The sequence below is a fragment of the Carcharhinus amblyrhynchos genome, chromosome 6, assembly GCF_965287045.1.
Source record: "Carcharhinus amblyrhynchos chromosome 6, sCarAmb.v2.hapA, whole genome shotgun sequence".
NCBI lineage: Eukaryota > Metazoa > Chordata > Chondrichthyes > Carcharhiniformes > Carcharhinidae > Carcharhinus > Carcharhinus amblyrhynchos.
In genome coordinates, this window is record NC_137329.1 from 6,004,018 (window position 1) to 6,030,298 (window position 26,281).

The 26,281-nt window shown below is 44.8% G+C and overlaps 1 protein-coding gene and 1 pseudogene across 1 annotated transcript in view; one reads left to right on the top strand and one right to left on the bottom strand.

Annotated features, from left to right (window-relative positions):
• Positions 1-23,935, bottom strand: part of cstpp1 (centriolar satellite-associated tubulin polyglutamylase complex regulator 1) — a 265,683-nt gene extending 241,748 nt beyond the window's left edge. The window contains exon 1 of the mRNA XM_080191528.1: positions 23,826-23,935. Coding sequence (XP_080047654.1) covers positions 23,826-23,868 — 43 coding nt within the window. The 5' untranslated portion in view covers positions 23,869-23,935. The remainder of the gene's footprint in view (positions 1-23,825) is intronic.
• On the top strand, positions 3,383-3,591 carry LOC145344605 (U2 spliceosomal RNA; annotated as a pseudogene).
• Positions 23,936-26,281: the final 2,346 nt, after the last annotated feature.

The following is a 26,281-nucleotide window of genomic DNA, read 5'->3' on the forward strand; positions in this document are numbered from 1 at the left end:
AGGGGAAAGGTTTAAAAGAGATGTATGAGGCAAGTTCTTTACACAGGGAGTGGTGGGTGCCTGGAACTCGCTGCCTGGAGAGGTAGTGGAAGCAGATACAATAGTGACTTTTAAGGGGTGTCTAGACAAACACATGGGAATAGAGGGATATGGTCCCCGGAAGGGTAGAGGGCTTTAGTTCAGTTGGGCAGCATGGTCGGTGCAGGCTTGGAGGGCCAAAGGGCCTGTTCCTCATAGAATCATAGATCATAGAACCCTACAGTGCAGGAAGAGGCTGTTCGGGCCATCGAATCTGCACCAACCACACTCCCACCCAGGGTCTACCCCCATATCCCCACACATTTTACCTGCTAATCCCTCTAACCTAAGCATCCCTGGACACTAAGGGGCAATTTTAACATGGCCAATCAACCTAACCCGCACATCTTTGGGCTGTGGGAGGAAACCGGAGCACCCAGAGGAAACCCACGCAGACACAAGGAGAATGTACAAACTCCACACAGACAGTGACCCGAGCCAGGAATCGAACCCAGGTCCCTGAAGCTGTGAAGCAGCAGTGCTAACCACTGCACTACCGTGCCACCCTGTGCTGTTCTGAGACATATAACAGATGGCCCTTTTGGAGTGCGGGGAGAGGAGACATTGGGTGGGGAGAAAAGATGGAAAAAAGATTTTATAAAAGTGGAAAAATGAAATGATGGAAGAAATTAAACTAAAAAAAAATTTTGTCTTCATTAATGTCCTCATGTCCTCAAGTCCATCCTTGGCCTGTTGCAATGTTCCAGTGAAGCCCAACACAAACTGGAGGAACAGCACCTCTTCTTCCGTTTGGGCACTTTACAGCCCTCTCAACAACTTCAGAATATGAACTCTCGCTTCCACCTTCGTCCCATTTCTGTTTATTTTATATTATTTTATTTCATTTTGTCTTATTTATTTTGAAATTTATTTTCTTCTTAATATTGATTCCTTACATCATTTCATTTTTCCACCTTTTATAAATTTTCCATTTTCCCCACACCACTGTCTCCCCTCCTCCTATTCCACTAGGCCCATCTGTTACATGTCTCAGGTTGTCCTTTGGCACTCTGCTTATCCTTGCTCTGCTACTTACACACTTTGATCTCCAAATCGACCGCTATCAGCGCCTTCCCCAGCCTTGAGCATCACTATTTACATTTCCTTTGTCTTTTTGTCTATGACATCTTTGCCAATAACTCCCCTCACCCATACAGTTTAAATATCACCCTCTTTACAATGGTCTTCAACTCTGACAAAGGGTTATCCAGACCCGAAACATTGGCACTTTGCTGTCTCTACAAATGCTGTCAGACCGTAAGACCAGATGACATAGGAGCAGCACATTGAGTCTGCTCTGCTATTCAATCATGGGTGATATTTTTCTCATCCCCATTCTGATGCCTTTTCCCCGTCACCCTTTAACCTCTTATTAATTAAGAACCTATCTATCTCTGTCTTAAAGACACTCAATGATCTGGCATTCACAGCCTTCCGTGGCAAAGAGTTCCACTGATTCACCACTCTCTGTCGAAGAAATTCCTCCTTTTTTTTTAAAAGGATCATCCCTTTAGCCTGAGTTTGTGCTTTCTGGTTCTAGTTTTTCCGACTAGTGGAAACATCCTGTCCACGTCGACTCTATCCAGGTCTCGCAGCATCCTGTAAGTTTCAATAAGATCCCCACTCATCTTTCTAAATTCCAATGAGTACAGACCCAAAGTCCCCAATCCGCTGAGATTTTCCAGCATTTTCTGTTTTTGTGTAGTAATACAAAGGCCTGGGTTTGAATTCCACTGCAGCAGCAATTAGCAAAATCTGGAATTGTGAAATCTGGAATAATGTCAGCGATCGCTGTAAAAACCTCGCTCGTTCACTAATGCCCTCTTTAGGGAAAGAAATCTGCCATCCTTGTCTGGTCTGGAATACATGTGACTCCAGACCCGCAGCAATGTGGTCAGCTCCTAATCACCATATGTTCCCATTCAGCTTATGGGGCAATTAGGGATGCAACTTGTCACCAACGCCTACAACTCATGAAAGAATTAAAAATACAATTAATAGCTCTGGTTGTACTGATTGTTGTTGGGTTGTCATGGTAGCATTCAATAGAATGCTGGAATTACTCCTGAAAATTCATCATTCTCATTGTGCTAAAACAAACTGAATTATGCAAGAGCATAGCAGAGTGGCAATTTATAGCTAAAATATTAAAATCAGGTACTTTTGCATTAAACAACTCTGAATAAGATTACATTATTAATTCATTTGTCACATATTAAGATAACCTACTGACAGTATCACATGTGCAATTATAAGCAATTGTACACCATTGCTACCAAGCTATTACATTAATATCCAGTTATAGTCACCACACTTCAGGAAAAATATGAACGTGCTCGAGAGGGTACAAAGAAGATTTACCAAGATTATTCTAGGGATTGCTTTAGATTAGATTGCTTTATAGGAAAGATTAAAATTGGAAAAGCTAGGCTTGTTCTTAGAGTAAAAGGGATTGAGGGGAGATTTAATGGAGGGGTACATGACAGTGACGGGTGCAGACAAGATAGACAAGAAAAAAACCACTGGGTGCTGGAAGAAAATTGGAATTGGAACAAGTGTCAGGGATGTTGGGCAAAAACTGCAGAGGAATATGGGAAGAACTTCCTTACACTGTGGGGGTAATAGCCTGAAACTCGCTGCCCATGAAGATGGCAGAAGCAGAGACAATCAAAGATTTAAAAAGAAATTGGATGGGCAAATGGAATGGGGCAAGAGGGAAATGGTAGCAATGTCATTGTGGTAATGTGACAGGGCTCATAATCCAGAGACTCAGGCATGTGTTAAAAACTCAGTACGGCAACTAGTAAACCTTAAGTTTAATAAATGATGAATAAAAAGGTGGTCTCAGAATTGTCGACTGTTGTAAAAATCTATCTGGTTCACTAAAATCTTTTTGGGACGGAAACCTGCTATCCCTACCTGGTGTGGCTTACATGTGACTCCAGACTGACAGCAAATGTGGTTGACTCTTAACCACCTTTGGAAATGGTCTAGCAACCTATTCAGTTTGAGGGCAACTGGGAATGGGCAACAAATGCTGGCCTTGCTAGTGACACCCACATCCTATGAAAGAATAAAGAAAAAAACTTGAAGCTTGACCAAATGGGGGAGTGAGGGAGTAGGGCTGGCTGGGTCGCTCTGCGGGGAGCCAGTATGGATTCAATGGGTCAAATAGCGTCTTCCTGTGCTGTAAATGACTCTGTAAGGATTATTGTTTTCTTTGTGCTCCAGGGAGTCAAATAAATTGCTAATACTTCAGAAGGAGAGAAAACCTTATCTGGCAGGATGAAAACACGATCATGCTGATGCTTCTCAGCCTTTTGGCTAAGATCAAGCGTGAGATCAAGCCCAAGAGCAATGCCTCATCTTGTCAGCTTGGATCTTGTAAATCTCTCTTGTGAGGACCATGAATTGGACTCAGTTTGAATTTGGTTTTTAGAGCAAGTGGATTAGGCTTGCCTAGGCCACTCTACACATTGGCTTTGTAATTTTAAGTGTGGAGTGTAAAAAAATTAAAAAACGAAAATCTAACTTAGAGGTCAAATCAATACACGGAATGCATCAAACTAAGTGGACACTTGATGCTCCAAGGGTAACAATGCACCTTGAGATAGCAATCCTTTTACCAAGAAACAAAAGCCGTGAACACAACTCTGTTTGGTGAAATTCGACAAAGAAGAATCCTGTAAGTGGCATGTGGCAGATAGCATCCAGTAATCTGTGAAGGATAAGGTATAAGGCATTTATGAAAGTTAGAAGTTCCAGTTTAATTATCAATGCACAACTATTCAGGTTGATAATCAGTGTGCTGCGTGAAAGTCACTGATGATACAGCATCTACTGAAGAGATGGATTGAACCTACAGCTGCCAAGTGAAGCATAAGTTTCAGCACTGCTGCAGGGAAATCATAAAAGTTTGTTCACTCCAAGGACATTGACATTTATGAAGGAGTTTGCTATATTTTGAAATAGCAGCATTCATTAATTTGATGTTAATATTGTCAAAATGGCATAAGTTTTAGATTTAGTAGAAACAGTTAAATTGTGAATTGATAAGAGTGCATGCATCAGGGATAGGAGGTCATCCAAACAGCAGATGTAATTCAGGACTTAATTGATTTGATCTGATTTATATTGCCACATGTATTCGCATACAGTGAGAAGTATTGTTGTTTGCGTGCCATACAGACAAAGCACTGATTATCTTCCATGGTAATATGGCGGAAGTCCAGCAAAAAAAGATGAAAATGTCATCTTCAACTGATAACTTACTTTGTATAATAGTCTGGACATAGATTTCTGTCACATTCAGAATGAATGCAAAAGAGAACTGGATCAAGCTTAGATGTGATTACACCAAGAGTTCTTGTGTCATGTTTCTGTGATCACACCCTTGAACTTGTGGGACTGCCAGCGTGCTTTTATCTTTCCAATTTTAATCTGCACTATCAGCAGTGATGCAACATGACTTTTTCTTCATTTAAAATTGGTTCTTATACAGGTTTGCTCTCTTCCCCTCACACGGCTACATTGGTGATGTACGTCATGTTGTGTGATTGGAATGACTGAGGGTTATTCCATCATTAGGATGGAAGGGACTTGTTCAAGATTCAAGATTAACGTGCAGGTTCAGTCGGCAGTTAGGAAGGCAAATGCAACGTTAGCATTCATGTCGAGAGGGCTAGAATACAAGAGCAGGGATGTACTTCTGAGGCTGCATAAGGTTCTGGTCAGAACCCATTTGGAATATTGTGAGCAGTTTTGGGCCCCATATCTAAGGAAGGATATGATGGCCTTGGAAAGAGTCCAGGGCAGGTTCATAAGAATGATCCCTGGAATGAAGAGCTTGTCATATGAGGAACGGTTGAGAACTCTGGATCTGTATTCATTGGAATTTAGAAGGATGAGGAGGAATCTTATTGAAATTTAAAGGATACTGCGAGGCCTGGATAGAGAGGACATGGAGAGGATGTTTCCACTTACAGAAAAAACTAGAACTAGAAGGCACAACCTCAAGCTAAAGGGACGATCCTTTAAAACAGAGACGAGGAGGAATTTCTTTAGCCAGAGAATGTGGAACTGTGGAACTCTTTGTCGCAGAAGACTGGGGAGGCCAGGTTATTGAGTATCTTTAAAAGAGAGACAGATAGGTTCTTGATTAATGAGGGGATCAGGGGTTGTGGGAAAAAGGTAGGAGAATGGGAATGAGAAAAATATCTGCCATGATTGAATGGTGGAGCAGATTTGATAGGCCAAGTGGCCTAATTCTGCTCCTATGTCTTATGGTCTTATTAATAAGAACATAAGAAATAGGAGCAGGAGTAGGCCATCTAGCCCTTCGAGCCTGCCCTGCCATTCAATAAGATCATGGCTGATCTGAAGTGGATCAGTTCCACTTTCCCGCTTTCTCCCCATAACCTATAATTCCCTTGTCTGTCAAAAACCTATCGACCCGTGACTTAAATATATTTAGCGAGGCAGCCTCCACCACTTCAATGGGCAGAGAATTCCAGAGATTCACCACCCTTTGAGTGAAGAAGTTCCTCCTCAACTCTGTTCTAAACTGACCCCCCCACTTCCTTATCTTGAGGCTGTGCCCTCTAGTCCTGCTGTCCTTTCTGAGTGGGAAGAATCTCTCTACCATCAGCACTGATCTTTAACTGGCAAAAGGAGAGTAATTCTTTGCTTTTTTTTAAAAGATAGAGATGCAAGAAACCTAACTGAGACCACACGAGAAACATCCAATAAAAGGAAAGCAAGTTCAAAAGTGTCCAAAAGAGATACAAAAGGGTGCAGAGGGGCATTTTTTTCACACAGAGGATGGTGAGTGTCTGGAACAAGCTGCCAGAGGCAGTAGTGGTGGTGGGTACAATTTTGTCTTTTAAAAAGCATTTGGATAGTTACATGAGTAAGATGCGTACAGAGGGATATGGGCCAAATGCAGGCAATTGGGACTAGCTTAGGGGTTAAAAAAAAGGGTGGCATGGACCTTGGGCTGTAGGGCTTGTTTTCATGCTGTAAACCTCAATGACTCTATATGCTATCATAACTGGGAACATTGGTGAGGCTGCAGCTGGAGTACTGTGTGCAGTTTTGGGCGCCGTACTTACGCAAGGATATTTTGGCCTTGGAGGGAGTGCAGAGGAGGTTTACTAGGCTGATGCCGGAGTTGAGGGGGTTGAGCTATGAGGAGAGGCTGAATAAACTAGGCTTGTACTCGTTAGAGTTTAGAAGAATGAGGGGAGATCTCATTGAGACGTATAAGATGATGAATGGGAGGATAGAATAGAGGTGGAGAGACTCTTCCTGCTCAGAAAGGATAATAGGACTAGGGGGCACAGCCTCAAGATAAAGGGGGGGCGGTTTAGAATGGAGTTGAGGAGGAACTTCTTCACTCAAAGGGCGGTGAATCTCTGGAATTCTCTGCCCGTTGAAGTGGTGGAGGCTACCTCGCCGAATATTTTTAAGACGCGGGTTGATGGGCTTTTGATAAGAGAGGGGATTAAGGGTTATGGGGAGAGGGCGGGCGGGAATGTGGAACTGAGCCACTTCAGATCAGCCATGATCTTATTGAATGGCGGGGCAGGCTCGAAGGGCTAGATGGCCTACTCCTGCTCCTATTTCTTATGTTCTTATATTTGGCACGATATTGGATGTGATATCACATTTCTGAGTGTCCCTTGAGCTCCAAAATGGCATCTGTGGTGTGCATATAAACTTGTGGGGTGAATTGCACTATGTGTTACACTGGCATTAATGTGCAAACAGTGAACAGTTGCTGAAAGTATGCATAGGAGGAGGTGGATGAGGACTTTGATCAGAATGCAATACAGATTTAATGGCAGTGATACTTAAGAGTTCAACACTCCAACTAACATTCTTCTAATATTGTACAGCAGAATACACATGTTCAGCACCTCGGAATACGGCAAGACTTGGAGAATGAATGGACACCATGCACAGCAGGACAAGCTGCTGGAAGAGGGAGGAGGCTCTCAAGCAGGACGCCATAACTGTGCAGTGTGTTCAGAGAACAATGCTCCTGGAAAAAGTAGCTAGCATAATTAAGGACGCCACACACCTCAGACATTGTCTCTTCCACCTTCTTCTGTCGAGAAAAGATGTAAAAGTCTGAGGTCACGTACAAATCAACTCAAAAACAGCTTCTTCCCTGCTGCCATCAGACTTTTGAATGGACCTACCTTGTACTAAGCTGATCTTTCTCTACACCCTAGCCATGACAGCAACACTACATTCTGCGCTCTCTCCTTTCCTTCTCTATGAATGGTATGCTTTGTCTGCACAGCATGCAAGAAACAATATTTTTCGGTGTGTACTAATATGTGTGACAATAATAAATCAAATCAAATCAAAAAAAGGAGAAATGCCACAAGAAGTCTGCATTTTGGTCCAGTCTTCTTCATTGAAGTCCATCACCTGCTGCAGTGTCAGGGGAGGGCAAGGATTACATTGGCTGTGAAGCTGACTGTGCTGATTAACTTTTATGTGTCTGTCTCCATCCAGGCTGGAGGTAGAGATATTTCCGACATCTTGCAGCTTGCAATCAGTTGTTATATAAGGAAAGGCACTAAGGCTGTCTGTTCGAAAAAGATAACTGTGTTTTGTTCCTCCTGCCAGAGACAAGCAGGACAAGAACTTGGCTTTGATAGCGTTGTACACAGACTGCCATTGACTGCACGTATAACACTTTGCAACACTGCATGTCAACTCTGCCCCTATACTGGAAATGAAAAGGAGTCCATATCCTCTATGCTCAACGAAGGGTCAACCAGACTCAAAATATTGACTCTATTCTCTCTCCACAGATGCTGTCAGATCTGCTGAGATTTTCCAGCATTTCTGTTTTTGTTCTGCAGCCCCTATGTCCAGCTGGTGTGCACCCACAGGCAGTGAATCATTCAGAACAATGCAGTCTCCTGACAGCCTTCATTCTGTGGCAACCTCTATGTGCCAGCCGCATTTCAGCTATCATCACAAACAAAGAGTGACTACCAGGAAACAAGGGCTCAGACATGACTGATGACTCCAGTGCACAACACATGCACAAGTGTACGGCACACAATACATGAAAGCCATAATCTCACACAAAATGCCATGGAGCAGACTGCTGGCATGATAAAACAACGTTTCTGCTGCCTAGAATACTCTTGAAGAAAACTGCAATAATTGGCAGGGCAAGGATCAAGATTTCATGCTGGTCTGTTGCATGATGACTTCATCCTGATGGGGGGCAGTCTTGCCACCAGCTACGTGGTGAGTAGCTGATGAGCAGGACCAGGAGGAAGAGGAGGAATAGGAAGGGGGTAAGCAGTCTAATGACCCCTTTGAACTCTGTCCATGAAGAACTACTCCAAGTGACACACCTATAATAGTAATTCCAGTTCGCCATTCACCATTAGCCCGACACCTCATTTTTTCTTTATCACTGATTGTCACAGCATCCAATTTATGACAGTGCAACAATAAAAACCACAACATTACCCCAATGGTGCTGCATGGCTAGTGGAAGGCTGTTAACTTTTGGTTGGGGAAGTTGCAAACTGCCTTGGAGGCCACTCTCAAACAGCTCCAAGTCTCATAGGTGGACCCAGCCAACCATCACAGCAAGGGTGGACAACAGTCTCGACTGGTTGGCTAATGGGTAAGAGCATAGGCACCGGCAGTGTGGCAAAGCTGAGAGGACAAAAGCTGTCTTCCTAAGAGAGGACAGCAGGTCTGTACTTCATGGAACCAAGCCATTCTCCAGCAATCCACAAAATCTGTCAGAGGACAGACTGTGGGACTGTTATGACAGCTTGCAAGCCCCTGTGCACACTGTCCTCCGCTGACATGAAGATTCCACTGCCTGAGCTTACATAGCTGCAAGCTGGCCTTACACATTAGCAGCCTGAGCTCCCACTGTCGTGCTGCAATGGAAGTTGAGACATTGGCCATCAAGGTCAGGTTCACAAGTGTGAATGGAGCTGTCCAGCACTTGCAAGATGTTGATATAAATTTGACTGTAAGAGTAACCTAAAGACCCAACTAATGCTTTGGAGGCATAAGCTCAAATACTTTTAGTGCAGCTGGGAGAATGTCATAAAATCACCGAATAATTATGGTAAAGAAAGAGGCTATTCTGCCCATCATGTCTGTGCTGGCTCACTGAAGGAGCAATTCACTCCTATGTGCCTTCAACCTATAGCCCAGGAGATCCTTTTTTAAACATCCCAATCTCCTCAGGAATGCTTTGCTTTCATCTGCCTGCACCACAGTCTCAGACACTGCGTTCCAGACCTAATCACTCGCTGTGTAAAAAAGCTTTCCTCATGTCACCATTGCTTCTTTTACCAATTACCTTAAATCTGTGCCCTCTTGTTTTGGATTCTTTCCACCAATGGGAACAGTTTCTATCTACTCCGTCAGTAATTTTGAATACCTCTCTCAAATCTCATCTCAACCATGGAAAACAGTCACAACTTCTTCAACGTAACTGATGTAATTAAATTTAACTAATTAATAAATCTGGAATAAAATACTAGTCTCATTAACAAACATTAACGGAATGACAGATTGTCATAAAAGCTCAGCTTCTTTGCCAACGTGAAAAATAGAGCTGTTGTTGTGAATTGTTTATCTGTGAATTATCGTGAATGGATTTTTGTTTTACATGTTAACATGTTTCAGGTAACCTCATATGTTCACTCTGCAACGTAACAGCTTTTAATCCACTCCATAACAAGTCATTTATTTCATCAGCTAATTTGGCCCACATTTTCATTTTGTGTTTCACTTATTGATGCACTAGTTCCCAATTGAGAACAGTCATGAATCCAGCCCTCTGTCCTTCTGACAATTCTGCAGCCCCAGTACCCTAAGTTAATACTGCTCGCGCCATATGGAGAATCATGCACTTCCTACTTTGCGTCTGTCAATTAATAAATCTGGAATTATAAAGTTAGTTTCTGTTGTGGTGACCATGAAACCACAGCCAACTGTTGTAAAAACCCACCTGTTTCACATCTATCATCCTACCCTGGTCTGGCCAACATGTGAATCCAGACACATGGCGGTGTGGTTTATTGTTAACTGCTCCCTAAAAGGCCTAGTAAGTCACTCAGTTCGAGGGAAATTCAGGATGAGCAACAAATGTGATGTCCATATCCCGTGAAAGAATACTTTCCTTCAAAAAATACTATTTATAATTTGCAAGAAAACATATTTCTAACATATATACCACTCATAATACATCCTGAAACATTTATATAACATATAAATGTACCGTGTACTAGATTTTTTTCAAACATTGAAATGTTTCATAATCTATGTTTCCACAAATTAATCCCTCTAGAATAGAATCATAGAATACTTCTGTGCAGAAGGAGGCCATTTGGCCCATCGACCCTGCACTGACAACAATCCTGACCCCATCCCTGTAACCCCTACTAATTTACCCTACTAATTCCCCCAATACTAAGGAGCAATTTAGCATGGTCAATCAACCTAACCCACACATTTTTGGACAGTGGGAGGAAACCGGAGTACCCGGAGGAAACCCACACAGACACAGGGAGAACATGCAACCTTCACACAGGCAGTGTGAGGCAGCAGTGCTAACCACTGTGTCACTGTGCTACCCACATTCACATAGCTGTGCCATATATCAGTGTCATCATAAACATAGTAAGAAATCTCACAACACCAGTTGAAGTCCAATAGTTTTATTTGGTAGCACAAGCCACTAGCTTTCAGAGTGCTGCTCCTTCATCAGGTAAGTAGGAGTTCTGTTCATAAACAGTTTGTGAACAGAACTCACATTTACCTCATGAAGGAGCAGCGCTCCGAAAGCTAGCAGCTTGTGCCACCAAAACGTTGGACTTGAACCTGGTGTTGTGAGACTTCTTATGCGTTTACCCCAGTCCAACACTGGCATCTCCACATCATCATAAACATACACAATCATGTAATCATTAAGTTGATTCAGTCCTTTTAAAAAGCAGGGTACAAAGCTGGTGGATGAGAAAAGTCTGATTGATGGTTTGTACTTAGATGCTCAAAAAGTTTCTCTTAAGTTCAGGACTGAAGATTGCTTTTGGTGGATAAAGAACAAGTTGCATCTTTTGATTGGATTTGATTTGATTTGATTTATTATTGCCCGAGTGAGTGGACGAGGACCTGACAGATGGAGTACAATGTTAGCAAGTGTGAGGTTATCCACTTTGGCAGAAATAATAGTAGGAGGGATTATAATTTAAAAGGCGAAAAGCTGCAACATGCTACAGTGCAGAGGGATCTGGGGGTCCTTGTGCACGAGTCGCAAAAACCCAGTCTGCAGGTACAGCAGGTGATCAAGAAGGCGAATGGAATGCTGGCCTTTATAGCGAGGGGGATAGAATACAAAAGTAGGGAGGTCTTGCTGCAACTGTACAGGGTACTGGTGAGGCCGCAGCTGGAGTACTGTGTGCAGTTTTGGTCGTCGCACTTGCGGAAGGATATATTGGCCTTGGAAGGACTGCAGAGGAGGTTCACTAGGCTGATACCGGAGATGAGGGTGTTGGACTATGAAGAGAGACTAAATAGACTGGGTCTGTACTCGTTGGAGTTTAGAAGGATGAGGGGGGGATCTTACAGAGACATATAAGATAATGAAGGAGATGGATAGGGTAGAGGTAGATTCCTCCCGCTTAGAAAGGATAACAGGACTAGAGGATGCAGCCTCAAGATAAGCGGGTGGGGTGGGGGGGGTGCAGTTTAGATCAGAGTTGAGGAGGAACTTCTTCACTCAAAGGGTGGTGAATCTGGAATTCTCTGCCCGTTGAAGTGGTGGAGGCTACCTCACTAAATTTATTTAAGTCATGGGTAGATAGGTTTCTGACAAGGGAATTAAGGGTTATGGGGAGAAAGCGGGAAAGTGGAACTGATCCACTTCAGATCAGCCATGATCTTATTGAATGGCGGAGCAGGCTCGAAGGGCTAGATGGCCTACTCCTGCTCCTATTTCTTATGTTATTATTGCCACATGTATTAGTGTATAGTGGAAAATACTGCTTCTTGCATGATATACAGACAAAGCAGAAGACTATATAGAAGACTAAAGTTGGCATGTCAACTCCGACTGTCACCAACTTTTACAGATACACCATTGAAAGCATCCTTTCTGGTTGTATCACAGCTTGGTATGGCTCCTGCTCTGCCAAAGGCCGCAAGGAATTACAAGAGGTTGTGAATGTAGCCCAATCCATCACGCAAACCAGCCTCCCATCCATTGACTCTAACTACACTTCCCTCTGCCTCAGCAAAGCAATCAGCATAATTAAGGACCTCAGGCACACTCTCTTCTATCTTCTTCTGTCAGGTTGAAGGTACAAAAGTCTGAGGTCACGTAGCAACCGACTCAATAACAGCTTCTTCCCTGCTGCCATCAGACTTTTGAACGGACCTACTTTGCGCTAAGGTGGTCTTTCTCTACACCCTAGCTATGACTGTAACACTACATTCTGCACACTCTCCATTCATTCTCTGTGAACAGTGTGTTTTGTCTGTTTAGTGCACAAGAAACAATACTTTTCACTGTATACTAATATGTGACAATAATAAAATCAAAAACAAATCAAGCATACCGCTCATAGGCATTAAAATGGTCATTAGATAAACATATGGATGATATTGGAATAGTGTAGGTTAGATGGGCTTTAGATTGGTGTCACAGGTCAGCACAACATCGAGGGCCGAAGGGTCTGTACTGCGCTGTAATGTTCTATGCTCATTGAGAAGTGCATAGAATATAGTTCATAATAGTAGCAGCTTTGTATGGCAGCCAATAACTAACGGAATCCCACAAGGAGAAGTGTTAGAACTGTTCCTAAAAATCTGGTTGAAGGTGTTGGGGAACAATCTACATATTAATCGATAACACCGAGAAAAAGACAGGTTTAAATGAAAATACAGATGGAGGGTGAGAAAGTAGAGTCCCAAACCAGTATCCTCTGCTTGAACAGAGGGGAGTACGATAGGATGAAGGCGAAATTGGCTAATGTAGTCTGGGAACGCAGATTAGTTGGTAGGACAGCTGAGGAACAGTGGAGGATTTTTAAGGAGATTTTTCTTAGTACTCAGCAAAAATATATTCCTGTGATAAAGAAGGAATGTAAGAAAAGGGATAACCAGCCGTGGATAACTAAGGAAATAAAGGAGAGTATTAAATTAAAAACCGATGTGTACACAGTGGCCAAAACTAATGGGGAATTAGAAGATTGGGAAAAACAACAAAGAACGACTAAGAAAATGATAAAGAAAGAAAAGATAGATTATGAAACTACACTAGCACAAAATATAAGAACTGATAGTAAAAGTTTTCACAAATATATAAAAAGGACAAGAGTGGCTAAAGTAAATGTTGGACACTTAGAAAAAGAGAAAGGGGATTTAATAATAGGAAACGAGGAAATGACTGAGGCCTTAAACAAGTTTCTTGTGTCGGTCTTCACAGTGGAGGACACAAATAGCTTACCGAACATTAGTGGTCGTGGGACTGTAGGGGGTGAGGTCTTTAAAACGATTACTAAAGAGGCAGTGCTTGGTAGGCTAATGGGACTAAAGGTAGACAAGTCCCCGGGTCTGGATGGAATGCATCCCAGAGTACTGAAAGAAATGGCAGAAATAATAGCAGATGTGTTAGTTGTAATTTATCAAAATTCGCTGGACTCTGGGGAGGTGCCAGCTGATTGGAAAACAGCTAATGTGACACCGCTGTTTAAAAAAGGAAGTAGACAAAAGGCGGGTAACTACAGGCCAGTTAGCTTAACGTCCGTAGTTGGAAAAATGCTGGAATCCATCATTAAAGAAGAAATAGCAGGACACCTGGAAAAGAATGGTTCAATCAAGCAGACGCAGCATGGATTCATTAAGGGAAAGTCGTGTTTGATGAATTTACTGCATTTTTATGAAGATGTAATGAGTGCGGTTGACAGAGGGGAACCAGTGGATGTGGTGTTTTTAGATTTCCAGAAGGCGTTCAATAAGGTGCCTCACAAAAGGTTGCTGCAGAAGATTAAGGTACACGGAGTTGGGGGTAAAGTGTTAGCGTGGATTGAGGATTGGCTATCTAACAGGAAGCAAAGAGTTAACAAACAACAGAGAACAAAGAACAGTACAGCACAGGAAACAGGGCCTTCGGCCCTCCAAGCCTGTGCTGCTCATTGGTCCAACTGGACCATTCGTTTGTATCCCTCCATTCCCAGTCTGCTCATGTGACTATCCAGGTAAGTCTTAAACAATGCCAGCGTGTCTGCCTCCACCACCCTACTTGGCAGTGCATTCCAGGCCCCCACCGCCCTCTGTGTAAAAAATGTCCCTCTGATATCTGAATTATACCTCGCCCCTCTCACCTTGAGCCCGTGACCCCTCGAGATCGTCACCTCCGGCCAGGGAGAAAGCTTCCCACTGCTCACCCTATCTATACCCTTCATAATTTTGTACACCTCTACTAGGTCTCCCCTCATTCTCCATCTTTCCAGGGAGAAAAGCCCCAGTTTACCCAATCTCTCCTCATAGCTAAGACCCTCCATACCAGGCAACATCCTGGTAAACCTCCTCTGCACTGTCTCTAAAGCTGGAATAAATGTGTGTTTTTCTGGTTGGCATTTGGTGACTAGTGGCGTGCTGCAGGGATCGGAGCTCAACTGTTTATCATAGACATAGACGATCTGGAGGAGGGGACCAAGTGTAGGGTAAGAAAGTTTGCTGATGACACAAAGATGAGTGGGAAAGCAAATTGCGTGGAGGACGCGGAAAGTCTACAGAGATTTAGATAGATTGAGTGAGTGGGCAAGGATCTGGCAGATGGAGTATAACGTTGGCAAGTATGAGGTTATACACTTTGGAAGGAATAATAGTAAAATGGACTATTATTTAAATGGTGATAAATTATAACATGCCACTGTGCAGAGGGATCTGGGGGTCCCTGTGCATGAATCACAAAAACTCAGTTTGCAGGTGCAGCAGGTGATCAAGAAGGCAAATGGAATGTTGCCCTTTATCACTAGAGGGATGTTATATAAAAGCAGGGAGGCCTTGCTGCAATTGTACAGGGCACTGGTGAGGCCGCAACTAGGGTACAGTGTGCAGTTTTGGTCCCCTTATTTGCGAAAGGATATGTTGGCCTCGGAGGGAGTACAGAGAAGGTTCACCAGGTTGATACTGGAGATGAGGGTGTTAGCTTATGAGGAGAGATTGAGTAGATTGGGCCTGCACTCATTGGAGTTTTGAAGGCTGAGGGGTGATGTTATAGAGACATATAAGATAATGAAGGGGCTAGATAGGGTAGAGGCAGAGAGATTCTTTCCACTTAGAAAGGAAACAAGAACTAGAGGACACAGCCTCAAAATAAGGGGGAATCAGTTTAGAAGAGTTGAGGAGGAACTTCTTCTCTCAGAGGGTAGTGAAACTCTGGAATTCTCTGCCTTTGAAGCAGTGGAGGCTACCTCGTTGAATATGTTTAAGATACAGGTAGATAGATTTCTGATCAATGAGAGAATTAAGGGTTATGGGGAGCAGGCGGGTAAGTGGAACTGAACCACGTTCAGATCAGCCATGATCTTATTGAATGGCGGGGCAGGCTCGAGGGGCTAGATGGCCTACTCCTGCTCCCACTTCTTATGTTCTTACGTGGAATAGGCAGAGGACAGATCTATATGCAATGGCAATAGCTCCATGTATTTTCATATAGACAAATGCAGTCTGATAATTTCGAGCAGGGTTTTCCCTTGAGTCTGTGGTGTTGGAGGAACGTGAGTTATCTCTCATGAGTTTCTGGGAGGTTATGATCAACGTTTCTGCAGCAGATAGCACACATTAATAAGGATATCTGTTTCAGGTAGGTAAGAAGTAAGGGACTAGAGATATCAGTACAAGCCACCAAAGCACAATGCTGGCATTTACTGGCGGAGGAGGTCATCGCCTTCTGCAATATGTTGCCTGTACGGTCTACTGGGGGAAAAGGTGGTGTAGTGATAATGTCACTGGAACTAGTAGTCCAGACACTCAGGCTAACGTTTTGTTCAAATCCCATTACAGTTGTTGTTGGAATATAAATTCAATTAAAAATCTGCAGTCTCAATAACAGTGGCCATGAAGCTATTAACAATTGTAAAAACAAACATCAGGTTCATGAATGATTCGCTTTCTTCAGTGAAGATAATCTGCCGTCCTTACTCAGTCCGGCCTACAAGTGACTTATTTTTGACTGCCCTCCAAAATAGCTAGCAAGCCACTTAGTTCCAGGGCAATTAGGGATGGGCAACAAATGCTGGTCTTGCCAGTGATGCCCACATCCCATGAAAAAAAATGGGATGAACATGAATTTGTTGCTGCCACAGTTCAGTTTAAGTTTATTTACTTGTGTCACAAGTAGGTTTACATTAACACTGCAATGAAGTTACTGTGAAAATCCCCTAGTCGCCAAACTCCGGTGCCTGTGTGGGTACACTAAGGGATAACTTAGCACGGTCAATGAGCCCAACCAGCATGTCTTTTGGACTTGGGAAGGAAACCCAAACAGACGCGGGGAGAACAAGCAGACTCCGTACAGACAGTGACCCAAGCCGGGAATCGAACCTGTGTCCCTGGCACTATGAGGCAGCATTGTTAACCACTGTGCCATCTTGCCACCCATTCAAAAGGGATTTGGGTAAATTCAAGCTGGTGGAACTACAGAAGGGCTTATAGAGAGAGTGATACTGGATTTTGTTAGGGTAGAGCATTAGGGGCGTGAGAGTTAGGATAGCTCCTCATGTTGACTTTTTCTTCTGTCCCTAATCCACATAGTCTCAAAGGTACTCACATCAATGCCAATTAAATTCAGGAGAATTGTTTAAAAATTTATTTGTGGCATAAACTTAGGCGAACTTGAACACTGTTCCTGGTTTAAATAACTCAAACTGTCAAGATGACTGCATACTTGCTAACCTAAAAGGTCAACTGCAAAATAACTATAAACAGCTAATAGAGCTTTGCATAAAAAATAAAGTACATCCTGATCATGCTGTTCCTTGTCAACTCAGCACTTAATTTCTGTTTTTCTTTGAATATACTTTCTCCAAACACGGTCTCATTGTCGTGCGACATACTTCAATTCTCATGGTGGGTGATCCCCATATGACAAACTGTCCTGTATAGTATCAGGAGAAACAGAACAATTATTAACAAAATCGGTTAGAAAATGAAAGTATACAATGTTATCACCAGGATAGGAAAGCAGGAAGATGAAACAAGCACGCATTAAAACTCAGGAGCAGCACGGTGGCACAGTCTGAGGTCATTTGGCAACCGACTCAAGAACAGCTTCTTCCCTGCTGCCGTCAGACTTTTGAATGGACTTACCATGTGTGAAATTGATCTTTCTCCACACCCTAGCTATGACTATAACACTACATTCTGCACCATCTCGTTTCCTTCTCTATGAATGGTATGTTTTGTCTGTATAGCACGCAAGAAACAATACTTTTCATTGTATGTTAATACATGTGAGAAAATAAATCAAATCAAATCAAAGTGGTTAGCACAGCTGCCTCACTACGCCAGGGACCCAGGTTCAATTCCAGCCTTGGATGACTGTTTGTGTGGAGTTTGCAAGTTCTCCTCGTGTCTATGTGGGTTTTCTCCAGATGCTCTGGTTTCCTCCCGCATCCCAAAGATATTGTGGTTAGGTTGACTGGCCATGCTAAATTGCTCCTTGGATTAGCAGGGTAAGTCCATAGGGTTACGGGTTTAGGGCCTGGGTGGGATTGTGTTCGGTGCAGGCTCGATGGACCGAATGGCCTCCTTCTGTAATGTAGGGATCCTATAATTCTATGAAGTGGCAGATGTGCATTGAGACCTGGTGACAATCGTCAGAGTTATTCAGTATCAACTGGCCATGAAGCTAGTTCACACACTTTGGAATATTAAAGCTAAGTTATCTCAGGATAAAGTTTATCGCTACAATATCATAGTTTCACTCAGAACATTAAGACTAGAGTCTGACACAAATTTGTGTGAAATATGCTATTAGCAGGTTATTGCAGATAAATACTGCACTTCCACTCGAAGTTAAGCTACTTTAAACTGGGAAGCTCTCACAGCTCCTGGAATACAGGTTTCCAATTTGTTCAAACAGTAAGTGACTGCAGTTGGTGTGGTATAATTTCATTTGACTGAAATCCAAGTTAAACAATTAATCACGTGTAGGTGAATTGTGAAACTTTTGAGCAGATGTGGCACTCGAGCACTACAACAAAACTCAACATGACTGCCTCTGGCAACTACCATCTTATTTAAAAGATTATTGTAATCAGACACTCTTTTTCTGGAGCCTTGACATCCCCTTGAAGAGGGAAAATGACTGATCTATGACCTGTAATTCCTGATATTCATTAAGAAAATATGCACAAGCAGATGGCAAGTGAATACCTGCACACTGCATGATCTTTCCATCTTGATCTTCAATGAGGATACATAAGACGTAAGAAACACACATCAGCAAGGCTGAATGTAAACTATGCTGCTTGCAAGAACCAGAACGAAGAAACACTTGAATTTTTACAAGCAAAGTATAGTCAACCGATTACCTCCTTAATAAATGCAGAACACTGGTGTGAAGAGTGAGGAACCAAAAAAAAATCATATTGCAGTCAGCATTGAAAATGTCGCTCTAAGATATTTGTAGCTTGATCAGTCAGAATCAATAGTGAACTTCTCATTTTAGAAAAAAAATTTCCTAAACTTTAATCAGAGGATATAAACCTTTTTAAACCAAAAACAAATTTGGTATAGAAGAGAAGGAAGTTGGCATGAAGGAAGCTGAAAGCAAGGGCCGTAAGGTGAAGAACCATGAACACATTGTAGATGTGGGCAGAAGGGTTGAAGAGGTGCTGTAGCTATCTGAAGCCCAGTGATTTGGATCAAAACAATCAGATTAACAGAGCAGGCCATTAGCCAACTTACTGTATGAATTAATAAGCAATGTAAAGAAAGCTTCAAGTTTTTAAATGTCCAGATCACCAACTATCTGTCCTGGCCCCCCCATGCCAATTCCATCGTTAAGAAAGCCCACCAATGCCTCTACTTTCTCGGAAGACAAAGGAAATTTGGCAGGTCAGCTATGACTGTCACCAACTTTTATACATGCACCATAGAAAGCATTCTTTCTGGTTGTATCACAGCTTGGTATGGCTTCTGCTCTGCCCAAGACCACAAGGAACTACAAAAGGTGGTGAATGTAGCCCAATCCATCATGCAAACCAGCCTGCCATCCATTGACTCTGTCTACACTTCCCATTGCCTTGGCAAAGCAGCCAGCATAATTAAGGACCCCTTGCACCCCGGACATTCTCTCTTCCACCTTCTTCCATTGGGAAAAAGTTACAAAAGTCTGAGATCACATACCAACCGACTCAAGAACAGCTTCTTTCCTGCTGCTGTCAAAGTTTTGAATGGACTTACCTTGCATTAAGTTGATCTTTCTCTACACCCTAGCTATGACTGGAAGACTACATTCTGCACTCTCTTGTTTCCTACTCTATGAACGGTATGCTTTGTCTGTATAGCGTGCAAGAAACAATACTTTTCACTGTATGTTAATACATGTGACAATAATAAATCAAATCAAATCGAGAGAGGTCAGTACCAAACCTGTTTCAAGAAATAATGTTCCCTCTGGAATCTTCTTCCAGTTTAATCTGAGTAGTTTTCTTATTTATGGTACAGTGTGGGTTATCACTGCCTTGTCTTTACAAATCTTTCTTTTGTGATTCTTTTGCACTGGCTTTACAATATCGACAACACATCTTCAGCTGTCAGCAACGTTTCAGTGCCTCTTGATCTGAACAATCTCCCCACCTCAAACAGAACAAAGGAATGTACAGTACTATCCTACACTGCTGCACAAGAAACTGATTGAATGAGATGACAAAGTGTACTTTTACTGATATGGGAGTATGTTTGGCTTGAACAGGAGTGAGATACTGAGGTACAGTGGGCTTAAATATGGAAAAGCAGGCAGATAAAGTAAGAATTCGTTCAAAGTGTACTTAGGTGTTGAACGTATTAATTGTAGAATCAGGAGCTAGGTACCTGATAGGTTAGCAGATGACTGGAAATATTAACTCTGTTTGTCTCTCCACAGATGTTGCCTGTCCTGCCAAATACTTCCTGCACTTGTCTGCTTTTTTTTTCAAATTTCCAGGATTTGGAGTATTTTGCTTATGTTGTGACTTGGCTGTGCAACCTGGACATAAACTTGTAAAGCTGCAAGATGTCACATGCAAGAAGAAATGGGTGCTTTGCATAGGTAGGAGAAGAGACCAAGCCATCCTGTAGATAGAGGTTAAGGAATTAGTTTCTTCAATAAACATAGTGGTAATCTCAAGCTTAATCCCGGTACAATGTAATGGGCACCTTAGGGGGAAACGAATCAAGTTGGAGTAGAAAGGACCGGTTTCAGGTTTCTAAAATATTGGGACAAATTCTGGGGTCAATTAGAATTGTAGAGATAAGAATCAGATCAACACCAAAGCCTTTGCAAAGAACGATGAATAATTGAGATGAACGATATTAAGACGCTACATTGTATGGTACCAATCTAGGACTATTAAATGGTATTTCAAAAACTATTAACACAGCAGGTACATTGTCAAAAGATTTGGACCACACAGAAACAATGGCAAAATAAACAAACAAATAGGTGGGATTTTATGGGCTCACTCGCCCCAAGGCCAGAAAATCCCAACGACCTTTGCATGGTCCACGTACCGCGCGCTACAATTCCCATGGCGGGCGGGATGGGAAAACTCCGCCTGATTTGTAAGATGCCTCAGCCATGTATGAACATTCGGAGGTTTTATCATAGTGAGAGTTTCAGATATCATCAGCATCACAGAAACTTGGTTCTACAGTTATATAGATTAAGCGAACATGCAGATTTTCTGAAGATAGGACAGGCAAAACTGGGATGGGAGAAAATGGAATTACGCCCAAGATGGTCCTAGTCTATACTCAGGTAATATGGAAATGCTGTGAGTGGGGACAAGTAACATGATCAGAAGAAAACTGGCAATGGGCACCTGCTACACACTGTTTAGGAGATGGAACTGGACCAAGAACATTACACTGAAATAAAAGGAGGACATGGAGGAACAGTTAAAGCTATTACGAGTGATACATGAGTGGTGATTAATTAAAGTGTAGAAATGAAAAAATGATTCTGGAACAGAATTGGACTCTAACACGGATGATTGAATAACTGAACGAAAAGGATCAATTCTGGACCTGACAGTTTCATTCCTGGCATTCCCAGGCTACCCCATTTGATGTTTGCTAAACCACCAGCAGTAAGTATAGCCTGACTAGATGGAACCCCATGCGGCCCGCACACTCACACGCAGTCCGTACGCTCACACGTGGTCCGTATGCTCACACGCGGTCCGCACGCTCACACGCGGTCCGTATGCTCACCCGCAGTCCGTATGCTCACCCGCAGTCCGTATGCTCACATGCGGTCCACACACTGACACACAGTCTGCACGCTCACACACAATCCGTACGCTCACACACAATCCGTCCGCTCACACACAATCCGCTCACACACAATCCGCACGCTCACACACAATCCGCACGCTCACACACAATCCGCTCACACACAATCCGCACGCTCACACACAATCCGCACGCTCACACACAATCCGTACGCTCACACACAATCCGCACGCTCACACAATCCGTACGCTCACACACAATCCGCACGCTCACACACAATCCGCACGCTCACACACAATCCGCACGCTCACACACAATCCGCACGCTCACACACAATCCGCACGCTCACACACAATCCGCACGCTCACACACAATCCGCACGCTCACACACAATCCGCACGCTCACACACAATCCGCACGCTCACACACAATCCGCACGCTCACACACAATCCGCACGCTCACACACAATCCGCACGCTCACACACAATCCGCACGCTCACACACAATCCGCACGCTCACACACAATCCGCACGCTCACACACAATCCGCACGCTCACACACAATCCGCACGCTCACACACAATCCGCACGCTCACACACAATCCGCACGCTCACACACAATCCGCACGCTCACACACAATCCGTACGCTCACACACAATCCGCACGCTCACACACAATACGCTCACACACAATCCGCACGCTCACACACAATCCGCACGCTCACACACAATCCGTACGCTCACACACAATCCGCACGCTCACACACAATCCGTACGCTCACACACAATCCGCACGCTCACACACAATACGCTCACACACAATCCGCACGCTCACACACAATCCGCACGCTCACACACAATCCGCACGCTCACACACAATCCGCACGCTCACACACAATACGCTCACACACAATCCGCACGCTCACACACAATCCGCTCACACACAATCCGCACGCTCACACACAATCCGCACGCTCACACACAATCCGCACGCTCACACACAATCCGCACGCTCACACACAATCCGCACGCTCACACACAATCCGCACGCTCACACACAATCCGCTCACACACAATCCGCACGCTCACACACAATCCGCTCACACACAATCCGCACGCTCACACACAATCCGCACGCTCACACACAATCCGCACGCTCACACACAATACGCTCACACACAATCCGCACGCTCACACACAATCCGCACGCTCACACACAATCCGTACGCTCACACACAATCCGCACGCTCACACACAATCCGTACGCTCACACACAATCCGCTCACACACAATCCGTACGCTCACACACAATCCGCACGCTCACACACAATACGCTCACACACAATCCGCTCACACACAATCCGCACGCTCACACACAATCCGCTCACACACAATCCGCACGCTCACACACAATCCGCACGCTCACACACAATCCGCACGCTCACACACAATACGCTCACACACAATCCGCACGCTCACACACAATCCGCACGCTCACACACAATCCGTACGCTCACACACAATCCGCACGCTCACACACAATCCGCTCACACACAATCCGCATGCTCACACACAATCCGCACGCTCACACACAATACGCTCACACACAATCCGCACGCTCACACACAATCCGCACGCTCACACACAATCCGTACGCTCACACACAATCCGCACGCTCACACACAATACGCTCACACACAATCCGTACGCTCACACACAATCCGCTCACACACAATCCGTACGCTCACACACAATCCGCACGCTCACACACAATCCGTACGCTCACACACAATCCGCACGCTCACACACAATCCGCACGCTCACACACAATCCGCTCACACACAATCCGCTCACACACAATCCGCACGCTCACACACAATCCGCTCACACACAATCCGCTCACACACAATCCGCACGCTCACACACAATCCGCTCACACACAATCCGTACGCTCACACACAATCCGCACGCTCACACACAATCCGCTCACACACAATCCGCTCACACACAATCCGCACGCTCACACACAATCCGCTCACACACACACGGTCTGTACACTGACACACGGTCTGTACACCGACACACGGTCTGTACACTGACACACGGTCTGTACACTGACAGTCTGTGTGATCAGCCTCACTCTGTCAGTCTGCTCACTCTCTGTGTACACAGTCTGTACACACTCTCTGTGCACACACACACCGTATACACTCAGTATGCCCGCTCTGTGTACTCACTGAGATATTCCTCGGCGGACATTGAGAAGCGATCCCCGTTCATGCTGTGATTTTATTCTCCCGGTTGAAGCGGATTGCCGGCAGCTCAGCCCCGTTACCATAACAGCAGCTTCCCCGGAAATGTGCAGCGGAAAACCGGCCCCCGGCACCACAGCCCCGAGCATTGGTTCCGAGCCGGACCCGGACCCCAGACACCAACCCCCAGCCCCAGCCCCCAGACACAGACACAGACCCAGACCCAGACCCAACCCCCAACCCCCAGACACAGACCCAACCCCCAGACACAGACCCAGACCCAACCCCCAGACACAGACCCAGACCCAACCCCAGACACAGACCCAGCCCCAACCCCAGACACAGACCCAGACCCAACCCCCAGACACAGACCCAGACCCAACCCCAGACACAGACCCAGACCCAACCCCAGACACAGACCCAGACCCAACCCCAGACACAGACCCAGCCCCAACCCCAGACACAGACCCAGCCCCCAGACACAGACCCAGACCCAACCCCAGACACAGACCCAGACCCAACCCCAGACACAGACCCAGCCCTCAGACACAGACCCAGACCCAACCCCCAGACACAGACCCAGACCCAACCCCCAGCCCCCAGACACAGACCCAGATCCAGACCCAACCCCCAGACACAGACCCAGCCCCCAGACACAGACCCAGACCCAACCCCAGACACAGACCCAGCCCCCAGACACAGACCCAAACCCAACCCCCAGACACAGACCCAGACCCAACCCCAGCCCCCAGACACAACCCAGACTCAGTACCCAGCCCAGTGCCATCCCCAACCCAGACCCAGCCCCAATACCCCATCCCAGCCCCAATCCAGACACAACCCAGTGCCATCCCCAACCCAGACCCCAGACACAACTCAGACTCAACCACAACACCCAGCCCCCAGACACAACTCAGTGCCAACCCCAACCCCCAACTCCAACCCAGACTCAATACACAGCCCAGTGCCAACCTCAACCCAGATACAGCCCCAATACTAACCTCCCCCCCCCGCCACGATCCAAACCTCAGACCCAAACCCCTGCCCCCTAACACCCAGACCCAACACCAAACCCAAATCCCTATAGCACAGGTCCAATGCTAACCCCCTCCCCACAATCCAAACCCCAGCCCTCTAACACCCAAACACCAACCCCAATGCCCAGTCCCAGCCCAGTGCCAAACCCAACCCAGACACACCCCCCAAACCAGTCCCAATATTAACCCCCCCAATCCAAACTCCAATACCGAGACACAGCTCCCCCCGTCCTCAATCAAGCCCACTCTTTCCAACCGAAACACAACCAAGGACAGACCCAACACCAGTACACAGCCCAGTATTAACCCCAACCCAACCCCAGCACCAAACCTCAACTCTCACAATCTCAGCCCCAAGCCTTGGTTGAGATTGAACACAAACCCTATACACAGATGCAGCCTCAGACTCCAAACCTAGCCCTATACCCAACCCAATGCCAACCTCCACATCCTGAACACAAACCCCCAACAGTGCAGCCCCAAGCGTTGGTTTCAAGAATCCCAGACCTCAAACCCAGTGCCAACCCAAACCCCAGTACCTTCCTACCTATATCCCTCCACTTGCTGAAACTTGTCTGCATTGGGCTGGAACAAAGCCAGCTGGACAACTCAAAGAAATTTAATCCCAAAGCCTCCTGCTGTCACATTTTAAAATGAGAAGGGTTCACTTGCACTACATCTACTTGCACCTCCACAGAGTTCAAGGTGCGGCAACATCATCCTGTACTCAAAGCAATACTCAGCCAGCAGTTCTGACGGCATCTATAGAGAGATCTGGATGGTCCAGACTCAGAATGTTGGCACTATTCGTTTTTCACAGATGCTGTCAGACCTACTGAGATTTTCCAGAATTTTCTGTTCTTGTTACAGAGATGGATATGCTGGCAGTGTAATGGCTGGAGTGTGGAGGACAGTCGCGTGATGAAACCTCCAGGATTGTATTTAATCATAGTCGACAACCCCAAATGCCAAAAACAGCACAAGTGTTGTGTGTGAGATGACAGCAATATTACAGGTGAACCTGTACATAAGGAATAGCCCTGTTTCCAAAAAGGCAAGTGTTGGTATACGATACTGAATGAGTTACGAAGGTAGCACGAATAAGGTCAAAGAGATTGTACAAGTGAGGACAATCTTCTTACAACTCATTTGCTGGAACATTAGTTTGTGAAACTTAGTGAGGACATAGCTGATAGAGTCCCAGGTGTTTACAGCATGAAAACAGGCCCTTCAGCCCAACATGTCCATATCACACAGTTTTTACCATTAAGCTAGTCCCAATTGCTCGTGCTTGGCCCATTCTTACCCATGTAACTGTCTAAATGCCTTATAAAAGACAAAATTGTACCCGCCTCTGTTACTACATCTGGCAGCTCTTTCCAGACACTTACCAATGTCTGTGTG